The sequence below is a fragment of the Neoarius graeffei genome, chromosome 24 (genome assembly GCF_027579695.1).
Source record: "Neoarius graeffei isolate fNeoGra1 chromosome 24, fNeoGra1.pri, whole genome shotgun sequence".
NCBI classification, from domain to species: Eukaryota; Metazoa; Chordata; class Actinopteri; order Siluriformes; family Ariidae; genus Neoarius; species Neoarius graeffei.
The window spans coordinates 1,855,720-1,879,880 of record NC_083592.1 but is presented as its reverse complement, the minus strand read 5'-3'; the positions used below and the strand labels follow the sequence as shown (position 1 = coordinate 1,879,880).

The 24,161-nt window shown below is 45.0% G+C and overlaps 1 protein-coding gene across 2 annotated transcripts; it reads right to left on the bottom strand.

Moving 5' to 3' along the window:
* Positions 1 to 400: 400 nt before the first annotated feature.
* tnksb (tankyrase, TRF1-interacting ankyrin-related ADP-ribose polymerase b) lies at positions 401 to 22,664 on the bottom strand. Of its 2 annotated transcripts, XM_060907693.1 has the most exons (28): positions 22,270 to 22,664; positions 21,326 to 21,550; positions 21,057 to 21,152; positions 17,398 to 17,434; positions 17,242 to 17,317; positions 16,891 to 16,911; positions 14,707 to 14,801; positions 14,498 to 14,564; positions 14,152 to 14,338; positions 13,756 to 13,874; positions 13,309 to 13,400; positions 13,103 to 13,181; positions 12,843 to 13,014; positions 12,282 to 12,361; positions 12,002 to 12,147; positions 11,529 to 11,694; positions 11,138 to 11,357; positions 10,920 to 11,029; positions 10,646 to 10,834; positions 10,261 to 10,447; positions 9,857 to 9,939; positions 9,626 to 9,746; positions 5,271 to 5,368; positions 5,111 to 5,185; positions 1,469 to 1,574; positions 1,156 to 1,342; positions 922 to 1,078; positions 401 to 807 (listed from the first exon to the last, which is right to left on the bottom strand). In XM_060907693.1, the coding sequence occupies exons 1-28, from the start codon at positions 22,613 to 22,615 to the stop codon at positions 721 to 723; spliced, it is 3,624 nt and encodes a 1,207-aa protein (XP_060763676.1). In that variant the 5' UTR covers positions 22,616 to 22,664; the 3' UTR covers positions 401 to 720. The 2 variants fall into 2 exon arrangements, with proteins under 2 accessions (XP_060763676.1, XP_060763677.1); XM_060907694.1 differs by lacking the exon at positions 16,891 to 16,911.
* Positions 22,665 to 24,161: the final 1,497 nt, after the last annotated feature.

The window sequence follows — 24,161 nt, the reverse complement described above, 5'->3', positions numbered from 1 at the left end:
GATGCCCCCAGCACTGTAGCTCACTGCTGCAGACCTGTTTATACAACACGGACTGTGTTCCTTTAGTTTAATTTTGCAGTCGTGTTATTTACAGGGTTCTTGTGTTCCTTTATTTTTGTGAGATGTGGTGCTGGGAGGCGGGACAGGAACCCTGGGACAGGAACCCTGGGAGGGGAACCCCGGGACAGGAACTCCTTCATTCTCCCACTGCTGTAGATTCATTACATTCATTTCACAGTCCACTGGTATAAATGTTCCTGTTCCAGATGGAACTCCCCTTTCACAGGGCCCAGTTTGGCATTTTGGATGTTAAAATATATAAAAGTTTTGGCCCATTGAACATTCTGGGCATTTACATTCCTTTAGCTGAAAGTGTAAGCAGTGAATAGACGGCTCAGTCTGATGGTACAATGAGGTTTATTTAAAAGAAATTAACAGTTAAACAGAAACAAAACATGTCTTTCTTTAAAATACAACTCAAATACAACAGTTCAGTTCATCACAACGTCTTTACACGGTTATTTCTGCCTGTACACAGTTCACTTCACAATCCTGGTTCTCTCAAATAACTTAAATAACTCCATCTTTAAAAAGTGCAAATTCACAATTCATACATGGCAACGGCACGAAAACGACATCCGCCGAGGGGATGGTTCACATTTCACCTGTGCAATAATCACATCTTACACACACACACACACAGACCGAGAGAGAGAGAGACTATGATTTCTGTTGTGCTCCTGTGCTGCTCGGTGTGTTGCTCTCTGGTTTTGCAATCTGGTAGGTGATGAGATACTCTGGATACGCCTGAAAGAAAAAAAAAAAAACAAAACACACACAGTTTGTAGTAAGCCACAAGCTCCACCCACTGCAGTACAGAAAAACACTAAGGATATATACTGAACGCATGCGTGCGTGTACCTGCTCTCCCCTGTATATGACGTACTCGGCGTAGGCCAGGCCGTTCACACTGGGCCTCCCGATCACTGAGTGATGAGCAGGAGGAGCGTGAGCCATCTTCATCGCACTGAACTGCAGGAACGATTTCCCCAGAGTCACCCTGCAGAAAAGCATCTGCCTGTAAAACACACACACAGTCAGTAAGAGCGCCTAATATCCACAGGAACAGGTCACTCTGAGTGGGCGTGGCCTTACCTGTGGCACACGTAGCAGGAGCGGTCTTTGTGGGTGGGGCATCCGGTTCCCCCACCGATACCGTAAACATACTGGTTACTTTTAGAGGAGTTTTCCGCAAAGTAGATTCCAGCTCCGAACATGCCGCCGATGTAGGCGTGGCGCTCGTCAAAGCCTTTATGGATGATGGCGTTAATGAACGGAGAACCTGAACACCGGCACAACAAACACACCGTCAGAGTCACAGCATGTCAGTCAGGCGTGGTGAGAAATACTGTGTAAAAGGCAGTGTGTGTGTGTGTGTGTGTGTGTGTGTGTGTGTGTGTGTACGTACCATGGAACAGCATGCGCTCATTCTGGTGGTTATGGTTCTCATCAGAGATCTCCTTCTGGCGGTGTGTGTAACGCTCACGCAGCTTCTTATTCACCACCTTCTGGATCTGTGCGCACAGAGACACACACACACACACACACACACACACACACACACACACACACACACACCTCAATACAAGACACCTTCCCACAGTATGCGACCTGAGGTTCAGAGAGTTTATAAGATGATGACAATATTTCACAAAGTGTATCATGATGTTATTACATCACAGTGTTGATATCGTATCGCCCGGCCCTAAACACACATTAACATCTGAATCAGACTTCATTAGAGACACGAGTTTCAGGTCATACTAACATCAGCTGAGCAAACTGTCGGATCAGAACCGGCTGCTTCTACACCACAATCCAAACACTTTCCATGATGAGGTCATCACACTGATTTATTTATTCAAGTTCAAGCGGTGAAGCTGCATCGTCACTCACTGCGTTTCTTCTTCTGCTGAGGGCGTCGACAGCAGCCCATAGGACCGTCTGGGAAAAAGTCCTGAAACGTGGCACGCTGACTGGAGACAGTCTCATGATTCTCTTCACTAGGTTTCATGTTTGCAACTCAAGTGCTCCAGTGCCACCAACCAGCCAAATTAGGAGGTGCATTCATGGATGTAACTTTTTAACCGCATGTCTGATCATCTTCTCAAGCAGAGATCAACGCACCCCATCACGTCAATTTCTGCCAAATTGGATTTTCTGTCATTTGGGATTTTATCAGAAATGCTTAAGTTTTCACAGGTCACAAATTTTGTCCAATCTTCATGCCATGTGGCACAGACGATCTCCAGACCAAGCTTCACAAGTTATTTGTTGCCATTTTGATGTGTAAAAGGGTTCGTCTGTTACAGCCAGTCAGGTCAGATCTCACCCACGCCTCGATGCATCAAAGCCAAACTTGGGAAGTGGACTCAAGATCTCATTCTCAGGAAGTGCAAAAAGTTGGTCATTTGACCACTCGGGGGCGCCACAACCAGCGACTGTGTTTGGGTTAATAACTGTTGATGTGTTCACCTAAAAAGAAACACCAACTTTTCAAGTCAACATAATTAATCCTGCCGCCGTACTGGATTTCATAAGACCGTTAAAAATTCCCCCCACAGGCCACAAAATTTGTCCAGTCTTCACAACATTTGGCACAGATGATCTTCAGAGAAAGACTCATGAGGAGTTATCAGGAGGATTCTTTTTTTTTTTTTTTTTTAAAAAAGCCTTTCATCCATTACAGCCTCACGAATTTGGCAATGAAGCCACCAAAGAGGAAATGAGCTCATCTCAGCCAATCTTTGGTTAATTAGGGCCCGAGCCCGAATGGGCGAAGGCCCTATTGATCTTGTAAGAGTTCACTATTCTTCTTCTTCTTCTTTATTTTTCTCCGCTGTTGGGCCATTTTCGGGACGCTTGCCATGGGCGAAAACGCACGAAATTTGGCACCAGTTCCGAGAATTGCCACCGCTACTCAGAACCAGAAGCCCAAACTTGGCCGGGGCTCAGGGCCTCTATAGCGCCCCCTAAGTCGTTGTGATTTTGGCCTCCCGCATTAAGGTGCCTGGTTGCCATGTAGTTTGTAGTAGTGGCATGCCATTTGGTACGCATATGTATCTCACTAAGCCGGACAAAAATGTAATGCCAATGCATTAGCCACGCCCAACAGGAAGTGAGGTAATTTCACTTTTGTGCGAAATGCATGGCCACGAAGACGGCGCAACTCCTCCTAGACCGTTCATAGGAATGTCACCAAAATTGATACACATCATCTACAGACATGGCTGACAAAAGTTACTAAATAGGTTTCACGTAGGATAAACCGTTCAGAAGTTATACGTCTATCAATTTTCGATGCAAAATTTTACATGCTTAAAAATTCATAACAAATCTTCTGATTGCTCAAAACTGCTCATACTTCACACGCAAATCACTCATTGGGCTTCTGACATGTTACCCAATTTCTGTGATATTTCGCCACTGGGGGCGCTATTTTTGGGCAAAAAATCCAATCTTTCCTCAAATTTGGTCAAACTTCACGGCCACCCTCTTACTACGTCCCATGTCATGTATACCACATTTTGGGAATTTTCGTCCATGGGGGGCGCTGTTTTTGGCCGACGCAACTGCTCCAAAACAGGTTTTTGGTAAATAATTCCATAATGCTTTTCCTTCACACCACTTCCTTGTGATAGTACGTTGCTGTTGCAGACACTTATTTTTCCAACTCATAATCGCTCATGTACAGCATAGCGCCACCTACTGACATGGGAAAAACCAAAAAGATTTTTGAAGAATAAATTATCTCTCATCTTCTATTTATTCAATTGTCATCAAACTTCATACGCAAACTCTTCATAGCTCACCTGACATATACGCCAAATTTTGTGCACTTTCGCCCCTGGGGGTGCTGGTTATGGCAAAAATGATATTGCAGCTTCTGATTTGTCAAACTTGGCAAGCAAACTCTTTACAAGACCCTTATTGGGGCGCTTGCCATGGTCGACAACGCACGAAATTTGGCTCCTTTTTCTTAGACTGCCACCGCTACTGGGAACCAGAAGCCCAGATCCAGGCGGGCCTCAGGGCCTCTATAGTGCCCCCTAACGTGTTGTGATTTTTGCCTCTCGCATTAAGGTGCCTGCTTGGCATATAGTTTCTAGTTATTATTATTATTATTATTATTATTATTATTAGGGCCCGAGCACCGTGCAGTGCGAGACCCTATTGTTTTTGAAGGATTATTATTATTATTATTATTAGGCCCCGAGCACCGTACAGTGCGAGACCCTATTGTTGCCATGTGTCCTATTCTGTGCTTTGTTGCCATTGTGGGAGTAATGTCTCTTGCCGAAGAAGCTGTGGAAGGTATTTCGCGGGGACGCATGCCCCCGCCCCCCTTGGCCGCTGGCGCGAGGGCCCGTCAAGGCCGCTTGCGGCTTTAATTCACATTAATCTTTCTGTGAGTGCAGACAGCCATGCCTTTAACCAAAAGCATATGAAGGTTTCCATGGCAACTATGCGCTGCTGGATTGCTTGGCCCCATCGTCGTTGCTATATTTTATTTTCTTTAATTTTCACTTATAACTTTCTGGCGTTTCAGCAGTGGCCTCTTCATGACAGACTGCTACTGCCCCCTACCGACAGGCCACTTTCCCTACATCATGTTTCTCTACACTGGTGTTAGAGAACCAAGAATAAAGTCACATGATCTTTACCCAACAATCAAATGTGAATTTTTCATCATGTGTGCAAATATTATTCATACAAATTAGTTTTTAGTCTAATCCAAATCCTACTAATTAATTAATTCTAACACTAGTAACTAGTCTTACTTCATTCCATAATGAACCCAAATGCAACTAGCAGTAGCACTACTGACTGATTAATGAACATTGGTGAGGATCACTCGTGATGAACACACAGATGCCAGCATCTAACAGCTAATCTCAAGCACTAGTGATGAGCATTAAGGCCACACTGGGGTTTAACAGTCAACAGCAGAGAGCATCCAGAGCGGGAATGCAGTGTGTACAAATCTATGATGCTTTAGCATTGTGCGTGCACGTGTGTGTGTGTTATGATGATGATGATGAAACACTACCTTGATGATGATATATCGGTTAAAAACTCCTCCGGCATTTCCTCCGTCTCTGTGCTCACGGATCGTGCTCTGCATCTGTTAAACACACACAGAGCATGAGTGTGTGTGAGGAACAGGTGTGTGTTGTACAGGGCAGAGGGGTGTATGGTGCAGTGTGTACCTCCTCCTCCACAGACTGGAACTCCTTGTCGTCAGGAGGCAGGTCGATGAGAACGGTGCCCTGAGCTGTGCAGTGGAAGGCCAGGTACGGATTGGCACCTGATACACACACACACACACACACTGCTGCCAATATCTTTAACACCAGATAGATAATATTTGCACAGAAATTTGTCTTGCATTGCACTTCTCCACAATCCACGCACAGTAAAAGACACATTTAAAAAAAAAAACAAAAAAAAAACCCACACAATATGGCCTACAGAGTCCAGTCATGCATCTAGGTCCATAAGCTGTGAAGGCAGCACAGTCCAATAAATTAAAAACCTTAAATGTTCCTGGGATGTGTAATATAATATTGAATGAAATATGTATTCCATGTAAATGTGTGTGAGGGCTATTTTGTTCTCCTTTGGTTGAGCAGTGATATAGAATGAGGGAGAAAAGAGTGTTTATATTTGTTTCTTCGGCAGCTAGGCATTCTGAAACGTCTTCCAGAAGGGAGGAGCTCGTACTCCTGATTCAGCACATGGGAAGGGTCCAGAGCAATCTTGTCCGCCATCCTGAGTGTGTGTTTAGTGCAACTGTCCAAGAAATTTCCCTCCAAAGTGTGGCCTACCAGTTTTGAACAAATATTCAGAAGTCTGAGGATCCTGTTTTTTAGTTGGATTGAGAGGCCACAGAACCAGACTGCCCCCCCATATTGTAAAATGCTTTGTATTGTGGATGTGAAGAATTGATGTAAGATCTCCTTGCTGGCGCCAAAGGATCTCAGTCTTCTTAGGAAGTATATTCTCTACTGAACTTTGTTGCAAAGGAAGTCCACATGCTATGACCAGGAGAAGACACTGTCCACATATACTCCTAGATATTTAAAAAATGCCGACTGTGTTATGGGTTTGTCCTGAATTACAGTCCCCTCCGAAAGTATTGAAACGGCAAGGTCAATTCCTTTTTTTTTTTTTTTTTGTACACTGAAGACATTTGGGTTTCAGATCAAAAGATGAATATGAGACAAAAGTTCAGAATTCCAACTTTTATTTCATGGTATTTACATCTAGACGTGTTAAACAACTCAGGATAGAGCACCTTTTCTTTGAACCCACCCACTTTTCAAGTGAGCAAAAGTATTGGAACATGTGACTGATGGGTGTTTCTAGTTGCTCAGGTGTTGCCTTTTAGATTGATTGCTGAAACTTTAAATAGTTCTTGTTTTTGGCTTTCACCTGTGAAAACTGTATTTGCTGCTAAGGAAACATGAAGACCAGAGAGCTGTCAATGGGAGAAAAGCAAACCATTTTGAAGCTGAGAGAAGAGGGAAAATCGATCAGAGCTATTGCACAAACATTGGGCATAGCTAGTACAACAATTTGGAATGTACAACCCTGATTCCAGAAAAGTTGGGACAAAGTACAAATTGTAAATAAAAACGGAATGCAATGATGTGGAAGTTTCAAAATTCCATATTTTATTCAGAATAGAACATAGATGACATATCAAATGTTTAAACTGAGAAAATGTATCATTTAAAGAGAAAAATTAGGTGATTTTAAATTTCATGACAACAACACATCTCAAAAAAGTTGGGACAAGGCCATGTTTCCCACTGTGAGACATCCCCTTTTCTCTTTACAACAGTCTGTAAACGTCTGGGGACTGAGGAGACAAGTTGCTCAAGTTTAGGGATAGGAATGTTAACCCATTCTTGTCTAATGTAGGATTCTAGTTGCTCAACTGTCTTAGGTCTTTTTTGTCGTATCATCCGTTTTATGATGCGCCAAATGTTTTCTATGGGTGAAAGATCTGGACTGCAGGCTGGCCAGTTCAGTACCCGGACCCTTCTTCTACGCAGCCATGATGCTGTAATTGATGCAGTATGTGGTTTGGCATTGTCATGTTGGAAAATGCAAGGTCTTCCCTGAAAGAGACGTCGTCTGGATGGGAGCATATGTTGCTCTAGAACCTGGATATACCTTTCAGCATTGATGGTGTCTTTCCAGATGTCTAAGCTGCCCATGCCACACGCACTAATGCAACCCCATACCATCAGAGATGCAGGCTTCTGAACTGAGCGCTGATAACAACTCGGGTCGTCCTTCTCCTCTTTAGTCCGAATGACACGGCGTCCCTGATTTCCATAAAGAACTTCACATTTTGATTCGTCTGACCACAGAACAGTTTTCCACTTTGCCACAGTCCATTTTAAATGAGCCTTGGCCCAGAGAAGACGTCTGCGCTTCTGGATCATGTTTAGATACGGCTTCTTCTTTGAACTATAGAGTTTTAGCTGGCAACGGCGGATGGCACGGTGAATTGTGTTCACAGATAATGTTCTCTGGAAATATTCCTGAGCCCATTTTGTGATTTCCAATACAGAAGCATGCCTGTATGTGATGCAGTGCCGTCTAAGGGCCCAAAGATCACGGGCACCCAGTATGGTTTTCCGGCCTTGACCCTTACGCACAGAGATTCTTCCAGATTCTCTGAATCTTTTGATGATATTATGCACTGTAGATGATATGTTCAAACTCTTTGCAATTTTACACTGTCGAACTCCTTTCTGATATTGCTCCACTATTTGTCGGTGCAGAATTAGGGGGATTGGTGATCCTCTTCCCATCTTTACTTCTGAGAGCCGCTGCCACTCCAAGATGCTCTTTTTATACCCAGTCATGTTAATGACCTATTGCCAATTGACCTAATGAGTTGCAATTTGGTCCTCCAGCTGTTCCTTTTTTGTACCTTTAACTTTTCCAGCCTCTTATTGCCCCTGTCCCAACTTTTTTGAGATGTGTTGCTGTTATGAAATTTCAAATGAGCCAATATTTGGCATGAAATTTCAAAATGTCTCACTTTTGACATTTGATATGTTGTCTATGTTCTATTGTGAATACAATATCAGTTTTTGAAATTTGTAAATTATTGCATTCCGTTTTTATTTACAATTTGTACTTTGTCCCAACTTTTTTGGAATCGGGGTTGTACTGAAAAAGAAAGAAACTACTGGTGTACTGAGCAACAAACATCGAACAGGTCAGCCAAGGGTAACAACAGCAGTTGATGACAGAAACATTGTGAGAGCTGTGAAGAAACACCCAAAGACAGCAGTCAGTGACATCACTGCCAAACTCCACAGGGCAGGGGTGAAGGTATCACAATCCACTGTTCAAAGAAGACTTCGAGAGAAGAAATATAGAGGCCATACCACAAGATGCAAACCACTCATCAGCAAAAAGAATCAGAAGGCTAGATTGGATTTTGCAAAGTAGTACAGAGATCAGCCACAAAAGTTTTGGGACAAAGTTTTATGGACTGATGAGACCAAGATTAACCTCTACCAAAGTGATAGAAAGGCCAAAGTATGGAGAAAGAAAGGATCTGCTTATGATCCAAAACATACAAGCTCATCTGTGAAGCATGGCGGAGGTAATGTCATGGCTTGGGCTTGCATGGCTGCTTCTGGAACGGGCTCACTAGTCTTTATTGATGATGTAACTCATGATGGTAGCAGCAGAATGAATTCTGCAGTCTACAAAACCATTTTGTCTGGCAATTTACAGAAAAATGCATCCAAACTAATTGGGAGAAGCTTCAACATGCAACAAGACAATGACCCAAAACACACTGCCAACACAACAAAGGACTTCATCAGGGGGAAAAAGTGGAAGGTCTTGGACTGGCCAAGTCAATCACCGGACCTTAACCCAATAGAGCATGCACTTTACTTCCTGAAGAGGAGACTGAAGGGAGAAACCCCCAGAAACAAACAACAACTGAAAGAGGCTGCAGTAAAGGCCTGGAACAGCATTTCAAATGAAGAATGCAACAGCCTGGTGAAGTCAATGGGTCGCAGGCTCAATGCAGTTATTGCAAGTAAGGGTTATGCCACCAAATATTAAATGTTATTCACTTTAAGTTAATTTAATAATGTCTGTTCCAATACTTTTGCTCACTTAAAGTGGGTGGGTTCAAAGAAAAGGTGCTCTGTCCTGAGTTGTTTAACACATCTAGATGTAAATACCATGAAATAAAAGTTGGAATTCTGAACTTTTGTCTCATATTCATCTTTTGATCTGAAACCCAAATGTCTTCAGTGTACAAAAAAAAAAAAAAAAACACAAAGGAATTGACCTTGCCGTTCCAATACTTTTGGAGGGGACTGTATGCCTGGGGCTGGTGTATGTTGAACTGTGCCAAAAATGGCCTCCTCCGTTTTGATGGGATTCAAAGTGAGAGCATTCTGCTCACCCCATTGGACCACTCTTCTCACACTCTCATAGTAGAGGTCAGGCTGCATCTCCTCTGTCATCAACGCCACCAGTACCAGATAGTGTGTGTGCATGCGTATACACTCACCCTGCTGACCCCCCAGCAGCCTCTCGATGCCTTTGATTAGTTTGTGTCTGTGTCCGTAAGCATTTATTCCGATCTCCTTCAGCTCCTCATGTCCCATATCAGCCAGCACATCCAGCGTGATCTACACACACACACACACACACACGACTCAGTGATGAACTGAAGATAATCCCACTGTATCCAGCAGACCCGATCCCGCTGTAGTGACACTGAAGCTGTACCACATCTCACCTGTTCACGCTCAAATATATCTCGGAGGTGTTCGAGTCCCAGACTCTTCAGGAACTGGCTGATGTTCATATCCAACACGGTTACTGCACAGACAACACACACATCCACGGCATTTATTCCTCACCTTTTAATTTTTTCCTGGCTTCTTCCTTTTTTCACTTTATTTGGTTGCCAAAACTTGTTTGATCTGTTGATGTGATCACACCATACACACCACTTTCCCCCCTTTCTCTCCTCTTTTAACAGTATGGCAACAGTAAAAGGACAAATATAATACTACACTTCACCTGCAGTAAAGTAGGGGCGCTGAAATGATGTTTAAGAGGAAGTACAAAACACAATATAAATTCTTGCTAATTTAATGTGACGTTTATAACAAAAGTCTCATCTCATCTCACACACACCCTCTCCATCCTTGCGCTCGCCCCCCGTGGCCCCGTCGGCTCCCCCACTGGCCCCGTCACTCAGGTTGTCGATGCTGGAGGCGGGGGAGATCAGACTGGCGCTCAGCACTGTGGCCTGAGGTTTCAGACAGCTGGGCAGAGAGTCAGGAGGCATCGCGTCCATCAGTAGAGCTCGGATATCATCCGCCTGGTGGAGGGGGGGTGGGGGGAGATAGATAGATAATGGCTTGCATGCAAAGAATGCCATTATTTCATGAGGTTGGGTCGATGTTTAGCTCTCTGAGGGAGTTTAAACCCACAGGGTATATTGTGTTTGTGTACAGCAGCGAGTAAACCATCGTACAGCACACAGAGGTGTGGAATGTTTGGCACTTCATTAGCGTACCGTGGCTAAGTCTAGCGCAGTCTGGCCCTCCTGGTTCTTCATGGTAGGATCAGCTCCGTGAGCCAGCAGCAGCGCACACAGCTGTGTCCTTCCTTTCTGAGCAGCCTCGTGCAGCGGCGTGAACGCCCACTTATCCGTCGCGTTCACACACGTGTTGAACTTGATCAGCAGAGCAGCGATGTCCACATGCTGCAGAGTGAGAGAGAGTGAGAGCTGAGTGGAACAGGAGGAAGGTGCTATAGCAGGTGTTCAGTGCTGCAGTGGCATTTCTTACCCCATAGGAGGCAGCATTGTGCAGGGGGATCAGACCTCCTTTATCCTGCGCATTAACATCTGCACCGTGCTCCAACAGGTACTCTGCTACCTCCAGGTTATTATAGCCGGCTAGCGCGCGCACACAGAGAGAGAGAGAGAGAACCAAATTGTTAATGTGCTTTAAACACTGCTTTCTAGCAAATATTATGTCAACACAATAAACGCATGCGTGCGTACCTGCGAGGTGTAAGGGTGTAGAGTTCCTCCCCTGTGTGTCTCTACAGTTAATGTTATCGCTGGTACACAGTTTCTGGACCCGGGCGAGGCAGCCCTTCTTCGCCGCGTCCAGCAGGGCGGCGTCTCCACGCAGGAGGTCCTGGATGTCCGTGTCCCCGTCCTTCACCATGTCCAGAGCCACATTACCATCCCGGTTCTTTTTTGATGGGTCAGCACCATGCTACAACACACACACACACACACACACACACACACACACACACACGAATGCATGAGAAGCCAAACAGACCTGAGGAGCCACGTCCTAAATAACTCCTACACTATAAACGGTAGCTACATAAAGTTAGCGTATAAAATTTTATATTTATAATTCCACACACACACAGTCTACCTTGAGCAGCAGTTTACAAATCTCGTATTTGCCCTTGGCTGCAGCTTCGTGTAGTGGAGTGAACTTCCACAGGTCAGCTACGTTCACCGACGCTCCATGACGCACCAGCAGCTCGGCTACTTCATAGTGACCGTACGAGCAGGCGTTATGGAGAGGAACCAGACCTCTGAGAGAGAGAGAGAGAGAGAGAGAGAGAGAGAGAGAGAAAGCTGAATTACTGCAGTCCAGTGTTGAGTTTAAGGCGTGTACAGTGCTGTGTACACATTCATTTCAGTTCAGAATTATAATTACAGCCTCTATATCGATTATGATGTTTGAGTTTTGGACCAGGGTTCAGTCACTGAGTATTAGTGCAGGTGATGAGTAAAGTTCTCCTGTGATGAAGGCAATGATGAGTAATGTGATGAGTGATGATTACTGTTGTGTTGAATACTGAAGGTAATGATTGTAATAGATGATGATGAAGGTCTGACCCCTTGTCCTTGGCGTGTACATCAGCTCCATGCTGCAGTAAATACTCCACCACGGCCACGCGGTTATAACCAGCAGCAAAGTGCAGAGGAGTGGAGTGACGGCCCTCCAGATCACGACAGTTCACATTCTGAGGACAGCACAGTTGCTGTACACACACACACACACACACACACACACACACACGAGTTAGCTGCTGTTGATTACAAACCATCATCTCTCACACACACACACACACACACACACACACACACACACACACACACACACACACACACCTACCTTCACCGTGTCGAGGTCTCCTGCTTTGGCTGCCTCGAGGAAGCGATAGTCTGCGTCTGAGTTTCGAGTCGGAATGTTCTCTGGATGAAAACAACAAAAGCACCAGAGACAAGGAGTCAGTTACAGTCAGGATCCTGCTGGATTTTAACCTGAATCTGGTCTTGGTCTGTTCCCACCCACCAGCTAACACTGCCCTATCACACAACAGCTACCAGCCAGGGAGGGTTTAACACACAAACATCACCAGCTTCCTCTGAGACACGCGAGCCAGCTGCATCATTCAAACTGCTGCATCACACACTGAGGAAAGCGCTATCTGCCCTCTTCCACATACACGTGCTTACAGAAGCCCACAACTGGTTGATGTTGCTGTGACTGACAGGAGAGAGAGTAGGCCCCTCCCACCCAGAGAGCACGGCCAATACCGCTCCCCCGGCTCCCGGCCACAAAGAGCTGCAGCACCGTCGGGACTTAAACACAAGATCTCTGAAATGCTTTTCTGTGTTTAAAACACTGGAGCAGAACCTGGGGTACACAGATGTCATATGCTCATGTTCTTACCGCTGAGTATTTGCTGCACAGCCTCGTTGCCCATCTGAGCAGCTGTGAACCCCTGGAGAGAGATGATTGACGGGTCGGCGCCATAGCTAAGCAACAGCCGGCAGGTCTGAATGTGACCGGCCAGAGCAGCTCTGTGCAGGGCCGTCTGACCCAGAGTGTCCACCGCGTTCACCTACACACACACACACACTCCAGAGTTATGTTTTACTCCATGTAAGGAGCATATATAGGGAATAAATCAAATGTGTGTGGATATAAACCTTTGCACCGTGTTTCTGCAGAACCTCCAACACGTCGTTATGAGCTCGTTCTGCAGCCATGTGGAACGCAGTCATGAAACTATGAGGGGAGACACAACCCCACACGGCACTGTGTTACACACACTCCATACTGAGTGATTATGATCATGTGATAAGCTGTGTGTGTGTGTGTGTGTGTGTGAGAGAGAGAGAAAAGAAAAACTCACTCTTTGTTCTTCTCGTGGATGTTGGCTCCTTTGCGCAGCAGCAGTTCTGTCACCTGTTTGCGTTTTGGATGAGGAGATGCCACAGCACAGTGCTACACACACACACACACACACACACACACACACACACACACACACACACACCAGTGCATCTTTATAACAGAACTAAAGCAGTCAGAAAATCTGATGTATAATTATTTACTTAAATAATCTAAAATATTCCTTATAAGGAATGCTAAGATACATGAATATGTAAATCAGGTCAGCTCTGCATCACTTTGATACAGAAATACCAAGAAAGAACAATAGGAAAATTGGAATTTACCCAAAAAGTGTTTACAAATTTGACTCAAACACACAAAGCAGAAATAGGATCATGGAGAAGTTTAACACCTCCACGTGTGTGTGTGTGTGTGTGTGTGTGTGTGTGTGTGTGTGTGTGTGTACCAGTGCGCTGTCCTGAGAGTGTGGGTGTTTGAAGTTGATGATGTCCGGTGGAACCTTTTTCACCTTGGCCATGTCAGCTTCACGTGCAGCTTGGAGCAGTGAGTGACCTTTGAACTCATCTGAGAAATTTATAAACAAAGAAGAAAAAAAGGGGAAAAAAAAAAAAAAGTCTTAAATTTACAGAATTTCATCGTGTTGGTACCAAAGCTAAATTATGAAAAAATAATAAAAGGATGAGAGTTGTACAGAATTGTGCAACTGATCTTCAGTTCAAAAGCAACCATGTGAAAGCAAAGCTGTGAGTACAAGCCCCGCCCCTAAACAAACCCACAATCAGTCCTGTATTTCAACCAAGCCTGACAAACGCCCTGACGTGTGTGTGTGTGTGTTACTCACAGGTGAGTCTGTCACGGAGTTCAGGTGTGTGCGCGAGCTCGATGGCGCTCTTGCCGTGACAGTTGAGGACAGTGGGGTCGGCACCGTGACTCAGCAGCAGTGAACACACCTCCGCTCGGTTCTTACTGGCCGCCTCGTGCAGGGGTGTGAACTGCCACAGGTCCATGGCGTTCACACACGCCCCATGCTGACACACACACACACACACACCAGCCAATCAAATCACTCGGACAGGTACTGAGATCAACAGTGAACTTACACAGCAGCTAATCTATCAGAACGGAGGAGACGAGATCAAGAGAACACACTGATCACTGAGTGTGTGGAGGGCAGTGCAGGGTCTCACCTTCAGCAGCAGCTCAGTCACCTCATAGTGACCGTACGAGCAGGCGTTATGGAGAGGAACCAGACCTCTGAGAGAAAGAGAGACATTATATGCATGTGTGTGTGTGTGTGTGTGTGTGTGTGTGTGTGTTAAAAACAGGCTGTGTGTTCCAGTTTGTGCTTGCGCATCAGAAATAATGAGCCTTATTAATGTGTGTTCATGTCCCTCACCCCTTGTCCTTGGCGTGGACGTCTGCTCCATACTGCAGCAGCAGCTGGACGATGCGAACGCGGTTATAACCTGCAGCCAGGTGCAGTGGAGTTGACTGTAACACACACGCGCACACACACACACTAAAACTTCACCTTTTCAAAAAAAAAAAAAATCTGTGAAACTTATCACCATGAAGTTAACCACAAGAAGGCAGTGCATAAGGCATAAGGTAACTTGGATTAAAGGCGAATGAAAAATCTTCACGTTTCTGAAACACTACATTACGCCTGCCCCTCCCCCGAATAACATTTACATCACACAAAGGGTTTCCACTGGAACCATCTGCTCCTGCGTTAGAGCAAGTGCACAGTGAACATGCTAACACACTGCAACATCACACACACACACACACACACACACACACACACACACACACACACACTCCAACATCAGACACTCTCATGCAGTGCTGAAAGGATGCATCATGCTCTCTCACAGCAAACATCAGCACATCATCACACACCCACACAGATCACACACAACGCCATCCAGCACAGGACGGGAATAAACATCACTACACCACGGTCGCGTCCCTACAGCTGACACACCTGAGCCAGGTGAGCACCAGGACAGCCCACAGGCATGCACCTGAGCTAGGGGTCTTTAATGAACCATTTCCTCGTGGTCCTGTTTGGCATTTGTTTGTGTGACTGATTAAAGAACACGCCATTAAATGGAGAACACTCAGATATTCAATTAATTATTCCGAAAAATACACACAAGTAATTCAGCGGTTAATACAGTTTTATTGTTTCCTTCTAAAGACTTGAGAGAGGCAACACCGCTTCAGAAAATAGTTGTGGAGCTGTTTACAGGGCTGTGCATAAGTATTCACCCCCTTGAACTTTAGCATGTTTTGGTGTGGAACTGAAACGGACCAGGAGAGGATTAGTCCGAGAGCGAACGTAGAGGAGAAAGAGATCTCTGAAAGAGACCCACAGCCCAGAGAGGAGAAACGAATCCAGTCGCAGGACACCCACAGCCAGAACTTGACTGAAAATGGAATTCTCTGGACTTGGCATAAAGTGCTCCATTTAGTAGAAACCCATCAGTCTGAGAACCCCATCCCCCACTGTGAAGCATGGAGGTGGTAGTGTCATGATGCGATGCTTTTCATCAGCAGGGACTGAGGGTGTGATCGATGGAGCCACAGACAGAAGTCTGCTCCAGTCCACCACAGGACAATGATCCTGAGTGTACTGCCAAAGTAACAGTGGAGTGTTCTACTACCAAGAACCTGGATGTGTTTGACCGGCTGATTCAAAGCCCAGAACTCGACAAGACAAACTGATGAGAGTGAAAACCGCTCTCTGTCCAGAGTCTGAGATGAACAGGTGAAAATATCAGGATCCAGATGTGTAACGCTGACAGACACACACCCCAGAACACAAAGCAGGACAAACACTTGCACCACAAAATGCATCATGACATGCCAATTACACACACGAGCTCCGAGCGACGGCGTGCAGGATGACACAAACATGACATTCTGATTCAAACCAAAGTAAACAGGCACAGCGCTGCTGAGTTCTGGACTCTGACTGGTCAGAAGGTGTTGATTAATTCTCTCTAACAGCAGCTCTGACAGTAGTGCAGGTTTATATTAATGCACTCGCTCTGATACGTTATGGTTTCTATAGTAACGGCTCATTCGCAGGGGCGTGTCCAGCAGACGCTCCACTGATGATAAACAGATTTGTGGAAGGAGTCTCCAGTGTCAGCGCTGTGGATCAGTCAGAGGTGAAGTTGGAACTTTTCCCCAAATGTTCATCCTCAGGACAGAGGAGTTTACACTTCTACAGGATTTCTCAGCAACATGACAAGCTGTGTTTTTATTTCTTAGTCATTTCCTTATTTTTTCCAGAATTCCTCCTCTCACATGATTTATTATTGAGATTTATAACCAGACACCAGCGCATGCCTCTAAAACCAAATCATAAACAGATTTAATGTGTAAAAATGTCCGATTTCAGAGCAGGTGGGATGAGAAACGGGTTGTGTCCAAAAAAAACCCAAACAAACAAGTGCAATTAAATTAAATTAAAAGTGCAGCATTACAGATGAATTTCTAACCATTAAAAAAAAAAATGTATAAAAATAATCACAGCTTAAAATCAACATTTTGGTTTAAATAAACTTACCAGCATTTTTTGTGAAGTTGACTGAAAGTAGCCGGAAACAAATAAAAACAAAACAAAACAGAACGTAAGAAAATCAGGCCTAAAATCTAACAGTGACATCACAGGTGTAAGAGAAACAACGGTGCGTTCACGCCGTGTCCAAAACATCATCCTAATGACCTCAAACCACACACACACACAACATAATGCAATGATAAATAATTTAAATTTTTCCACCTGTGTGGTTACCATGGTAACAAGTCATCAGGAGAGACAATTGGCTAAGTGTGTAATTCTGACGCAACGTGAACACACTGCGACAGCATCACAATATAATGCAGGTGAACACTGTGTGTGTGTGTGTGTGGTCACCTTGCGTCCATCACTGGCGTGACAGTTAACATTGAGTGGTGTGAGAAGAGCCATCAGCTTATCTTCATTCCCACTCCTGAGGAGGAAACACACACTTAAACACAAGAAAAAAAAAAAAAATCACTGAAATCCTGATTCTGTGTGAAACACACTCACCTTGCTGCCTCCAACAGCTCGTCCTTCTTATACTCACCTGTAACACAGAGAGAGAGAGAGAGAGCGCGTGCAGGCCTCAACATTAACTTTTGACACCTCTTGCCCTGCAGGGCAAATGACATCAAAATTTTTGCCCCCCCTTGAATTTCCTTTTGCCCTAAAATTTTGCAGTATTTTGGCAAGTTTTCGAGCACACGGTTCAAGGCAACACTGATCTGTTTTCTAGGCGTATAATTGAGTTACTTAGACAAAAGTACAAGTTAAAAAAAAAAAATTTTTTTTAAATAACATTTTTCTGCAGCAGAACAAGACAAGCCCTGAAAACATGAAACATAAATCAGTATCATATATGTAAGACTTGCGTACGGTACGAGTACATAATACGTCTTTTTCTATAGAGTTTAGGACATAAAACACACTTTGTTTTGCTGAACAATGACTAGCAATATTGCAAAGATGAATTATAAAACAAAAAAACATTATAAAACCAGAGTCTGTACTGCAGTACTGTCATCATTCAGTTTGCTGTTGCATTTAGGAGGAAATTAAACAACCAGCTCTCCTCATCTACATCAGCTTCCTGTGCAGCCTCTGCAGATTGTGGGCGCCGTTCACGCTGTCCCTCCGTCCACCACAGGTGGACACTGCCCTCTCAGCATTATATGCATCAAGATCCGGGCCCTGTAGCCCAGGGGTTCTCAACCTTTTCTGATTCAAGCCCCACCTATTCATACTTGTATTGAGTCGGGGCCCATTAAAAAAGATCCCCAATTATTTTGGCTCATCTATTCTACTAGAATCTAATAATTTACTGTAAAGTGTATTAATGGGATGCGACATCACTCCCTGTCATGGATGGGAATTTAAATAAATGCAATAAACACACATTTTTAGATTGTAGGTATTATATTTAAAACTGTATGGATGAGCCAGAAGCCAAACCAGGCATGCAGGTCATTCTCAGCCAAAAGGGATTAATGATCCAAAAGTGGAGTCTGGTTCATTAACACAACAACTTACTGCCAGGTTTGTGTTCAGCAGACAAGCAAGTTATTAAAACCAAGAATTACACTCAAAAGAAGTGGATACAGAAACCACTCAATGGGATTAGAGCCTTACACGCTAACAAAGAAGGAGTTTTCCGATGAAAAAAATTTACTTGCTAAATTTGACATTAGTAGAATAAGATTTGATCATATTGTAGCCGGAGCTAAATACAAAGACAATAGTTATGCATACTATTAATTAACTTAATATGAAGATAATTAGCAGATAATCAGATTTTAAGGTTTTTTTTTTTTAAGATTGTGTACATTTTTAGTCTTTTGTATTTGTATCTGTACATGCCCGATCCCACCAGCTCTATTTAAACACTGTTGATTAGCAAAGTTATTCATTCATTATGAGTTGGAAAATGATCCATCCATTGAGTTCCCCGACATCTCAGACTCCCTGGTGCTGCAGACATCGTTCTACACGGACACACAGATGGAAACTCGGAAGATCATGGAGGAGAACAACTTTTTATCTGTGACTGAGTTAAAGATCTGGGGATCAGGACACTACAAGATACAGTTGTGCTCATAAGTTTACATACCCTGGCAGATTTTTTGCTTTCTTGGCCTTTTTTCAGAGAATATGAATGATAACACAACTTTTCCCCCCACTCATGGTTAGTGGTTGGGTGAAGCCATTTATTGATAAACAACTGTGTTTTCTATTTTTAAATCATAATGACAACAAAAAACATCCAAATGACCCTGATCAAAAGTTTACATACCCCAGTTCTTAATACCGTGTATTGCCCCCTCTAACATCAATGACAGCCTGAAGTCTTTTGTGGTCGTTGTGGATGAGGCTCTTTATTTTCTCAGATGGTAAAGCTGCCCATTCTTCTTGGCAAAAAGCCTCCAGTTCCTGTAAATTCCTGGGCTGTCTTGCATGAACTGCGCGCTTGAGATCTCCTCAGAGTGGCTCAATGATACTGAGGTCAGGAGACTGAGATGGCCACTCCAGAACCTTCGCTTTGTTCTGCTGTAGCCAATGACAGGTCGACTTGGCCTTGTGTTTTGTATCGTTGTCATGTTGGAACGTCCAAGTACTGTACGTCCCATGCGCAGCTTCCGGGCTGATGAGTGCAAATTTGCCTGCAGTATTTGCTGATAACATGCTGCATTCATCTTTCCTTCAACTCTGACCAAGTTTCCTGTGCCTTTGTAGCTCACACACCCCCAAAACATCAGCGATCCACCTCCGTGCTTTACAGTCGGAATGGTGCTACTTTCATCATAGGCCTTGCTGACACCTCTCCAAATATAACATTTATGGTTGTGGCCATAAAGTTCAATTTTGGTCTCATCACTCCAAATTACCTTGTTCCAGAAGTTTTGAGGCTTGTCTCTGTGCTGTTTGGCGTACATTTTTGTTGGTCTACCTGACCGTGGTTTGGTTTTAACAGAGCCCCTGATTTTCCATTTGTTAATCAGTTTGAACACTGCTGACTGGCATTATCAATTCCGTGGATATCTTTTTGTATCCCTTTCCTGTTTTATACAGTTCAAATACCTTTTCCCATACACCCGTTGACAATTCTTTTGCTTTCCCCATGACTCAGAATCCAGAAACATCTGGATGAAAGATGCAGGAGTCTGTCTGGATCCCAGAAACTCACTCAGCTTTTATGCGCACACACCGATTACAAGCAAACAGATCACAGGTGAGGATGTTACGGTACCTTTAGTAGCCATTCAAACCCATTTGTGTCAACTTCTGTGCATGCTATCAGGCCAAAATCACCAGGGTATGTGAACTTTTGATCAGGGTCATTTGGGTAGTTTCTGTTGTCATTATGATTTAAAAAGAGAAAACACAGTCGTTTGACAATAAATGGCTTCACCCAACCACGAAGCATGAGTGGAAAAGATGTTTTTGTGTTATCATTCATATTCTCTGAAAAATGGTCAAAGAATCATAGATTCTGCCAGGGTATGTAAACTTATGAGCACAACTGTAAATCCTGTATCGGTTTTGCCTGGGTAAGGAGGAGTTTCTGGGCTTTTTGTCTGTGTCTTTGAGATAGTTGATAGGATGCTACAAGTTTTGGTATCGGGTGTAAACAAACCACAGCTGTTTGATTCCCAATCCTCCCTGATGATCTCTTCCAGCAGGCACCACAGATCCATATAATTACCCATAAACATATGTGTGTGTGTGTGTGTGTGCACTGTGTGTGAGAGCTCCAGTCACTTTTGACTGCTGAGAATCCCCAATCACAGATGCTACTTGATAGGGGGATGGTAAACACTATATGCATCACTTTAAAACACACACACACACACACACACACACGCACCTGAAGCTGAATTGCTGTTACAAATCGAGAAGAAAAAAACAAAATGATGATTACAGGGGAGGCGAAGATGCTGGTTAATACGTCTTGTTTTTTGTAATATATTCGCTCAAAAATCATTTTTGTGCTGAAAGAAGCCAACCATAGGTGAGCCTGAATGGGTCTAACTCACTAAAATATTTCTGCCCGAAAATCTTGGTTGGGCAAATCGGGCAATGCCTGGTGTTGAGGCTACACAAGCTCAGACTAAAAGGGTTAGTGTGTGATCAATAAAGTAGTGTATTTTTTCAGTGAGTATGTGTGTGTGTACCAGTGAGCACACTCTTGGCTGAAGGGTCTGCCAGGTCCAGAGCTGATTTGCCATCAGTATTTCTGATGTTGGGGTCAGCACCATGCTGGAGGAGGACTGAAACACACACACACAAAAATTACACACATTTACAGGTACATCATCTCTCTGTACCAACAGATCACAGTCTCCGCCCCCCATGCTACTGTAACCAATCAGATTACAGTTTACTACAGAAACATCCACACTGTCTGTATAGTAGTGGAAGTGTGTTGTGAGAGTGTCCTCACCGATACACACGTCTATCTTGCCCTTGATGGCAGCCTCGTGCAGTGGTGTGTAGTTCCAGTTGTCGCGTGCGTTGGGGTCGGCGCCCTGACAGAGTAACACACTCACCACCTCAGCGTGACCGAACGAACACGCGTTGTGGAGAGGAATGAGACCACCGTCATCACAGGCATGAACATTTGCTCCTGTATGCAGGAGATGCTCCACCACGTCCTTACGTCCAAAACCTGCACCGCACACACACACCGCAATCCAGGATTAAATAACCACACACAATCATCCCCACCGTCCTGATCATCTTATATTCCACATTAATTCTCCTCTGATAAACTCAGAAAATACCCCGAGTAAACATCCTGCACTAAATCACATCAGCTTCACGCTGCAGCTCACAGTGACGCTCTGCTCCTCAAACAGGGTTATTGTGACATCACTACACCTCACCAATCAGTGACCTGCACCGTTTATCGCACCGCCCACATGCCCTTATTTGGCAACAACAGTACAACTCACTTGGTAACGAGAAATAAAAACAAATCCATCAATTTACAGAGAAAACCCAGCAGCAGCAGCAGCGCCTCCTGCTAAAGCGCGCAGGGGATCACAGCGAGCTCTGCAGTGTGAATGATGATGGTGGCGGTTATTTTGTGCGGTGTAGAGCTCCACACTGTTCCTGACTGCACTGCTGCTTTCCTCTATAAAGTGTGAAAGCGCTGAGCAGAGCGCGGACACAGTAAAGCCGCCCCGGGCTGATGCTGAAAGCGCGGTGACTGAGGGAACACTCGCATGCAGGGGCTTTACAGAGAGCCGGGGAGCTCCGGCCCTCACAGCGCAGTCAGGGCCACACAGGCCGGGGCTCTGAGGTAGATGCTAAGTGCTAAGCTAAGTGCTAAGCTAACGGTGTAGCCGGAGCTGGTGAGTGAGATGGCGGCGGGGTAAAGGTGACCTGCGGCGAAGTGGAGCGGAGTGGACTTCCTCCCGGACACGTCCTTAGCGTTCACATTCACCGAGTCCACCAGCCGCCTGACCCGGGACACGTCTCCGTTCCTGCAGGCCTCGAACAGCTCGCGGAACGCTCCCCCGGCTCCGCAGCTCTCCTCCCCCGCAGCGGGGCGGCCCGGGGAGGCCGCGGGGACCAGCACCTCCACCGCCGCGCCGCTCTCCGCCGGACTCAAACCCGCCGAGTCCGGGCTGACTGAGGGAGAGTCCGGGGCTGGAGAGGCGAGCGGGGCGCTGCGCGGGGGAGAAGGCAGCGCTCCGTGATGCTGAGACGAGCGACGGGACACCGCCATGTTTACAGCCTCCCTCACCCTGTCAACAATAAACAGCTGGAGCCGCCTCACTTCCGGTTAGGGAGGGGGGACTTCCGGGTCCTGAAGCCTGTCAGTGTAGTGGCGAACACAAGCGAAGAAAAAGAGAGAGACAGTAATAACACACTCAGGAGACGCGGGATACACACACAGGGTTACACACACACACACACACACACAGGGTTATATACACACACACACAGGGTTATACACACACACACAGGGTTATACACACAGGGTTATACACACACACACACACAGGGTTATACACACACAGGGTTATACACACACACACACACACACACAGGGTTATACACACACACACACACACACACAGGGTTATACACACACAGGGTTATACACACACACACAGGGTTATACACACACACAGGGTTATACACACAGGGTTACACACACACACACAGGGTTATACACACACACAGGGTTATACACACACACACACACACACACACACAGGGTTATACACACACACAGGGTTATACACACACACACAGGGTTATACACACAGGGTTATACACACACACACACACAGGGTTATACACACACACACACACACACACACACACACACAAAGGGTTATACACACACAGGGTTATACACACACACACAGGGTTATACACACACACAGGGTTATACACACAGGGTTACACACACACACACACACAGGGTTATACACACACACAGGGTTATACACACACACAGGGTTATACACGCAGGGACACACACACACACAGGGTTATACACACAGGGTTATACACACACACAGGGTTACACACACACACAGGGTTATACACACAGGGTTATACACACACAAACAGGGTTATACACACACACAGGGTTATACACACACACACACACAGGGTTATACACACAGGGTTATACACACACACACACAGGGTTATACACACGGTTATACACACACACAGGGTTATACACACACACACAGGGTTATACACACAGGGTTATACACACAGGGTTATACACACACACACACACAGGGTTATACACACACACACACACACACAGGGTTATACACACACACACACACACAGGGTTATACACACACACACACACAGGGTTACACACACACACACACACACACACACAGGGTTACACACACACACAGGGTTTTATACACACACACACACACACAGACACACACACACAGGGTTATACACACACACAGGGTTATACACACAGAGTTATACACACACACACACACACACACACACACACACAGGGTTATACACACAGAGTTATACACACACACACAGGGTTATACACAGGGTTATACACACACACAGGGTTATACACACACACACACACACACACACACACACAGGGTTACACACACACACAGGGTTATACACACATACACAGGGTTATACACACACACACAGGGTTATACACACAGGGTTATACACACAGGGTTATATACGCACAGGGTTATACACACACACAGGGTTATACACACACACACAGGGTTATACACACACACACAGGGTTA

Coding starts and splice junctions, on each gene's coding strand:
- tnksb (XM_060907693.1), bottom strand. CDS start 22,615: ATGGCGGTGTCCCGTCGCTCGTCTCAGCATCACGGAGCGCTGCCTTCT. Junction 17,318..17,397: donor GAGCTGTTGGAGGCAGCAAG/GTGAGTGTGTTT, acceptor TTTCCTCCTCAG/GAGTGGGAATGAAGATAAGC. Junction 13,182..13,308: donor ATCCACGAGAAGAACAAAGA/GTGAGTTTTTCT, acceptor CTCCCCTCATAG/TTTCATGACTGCGTTCCACA.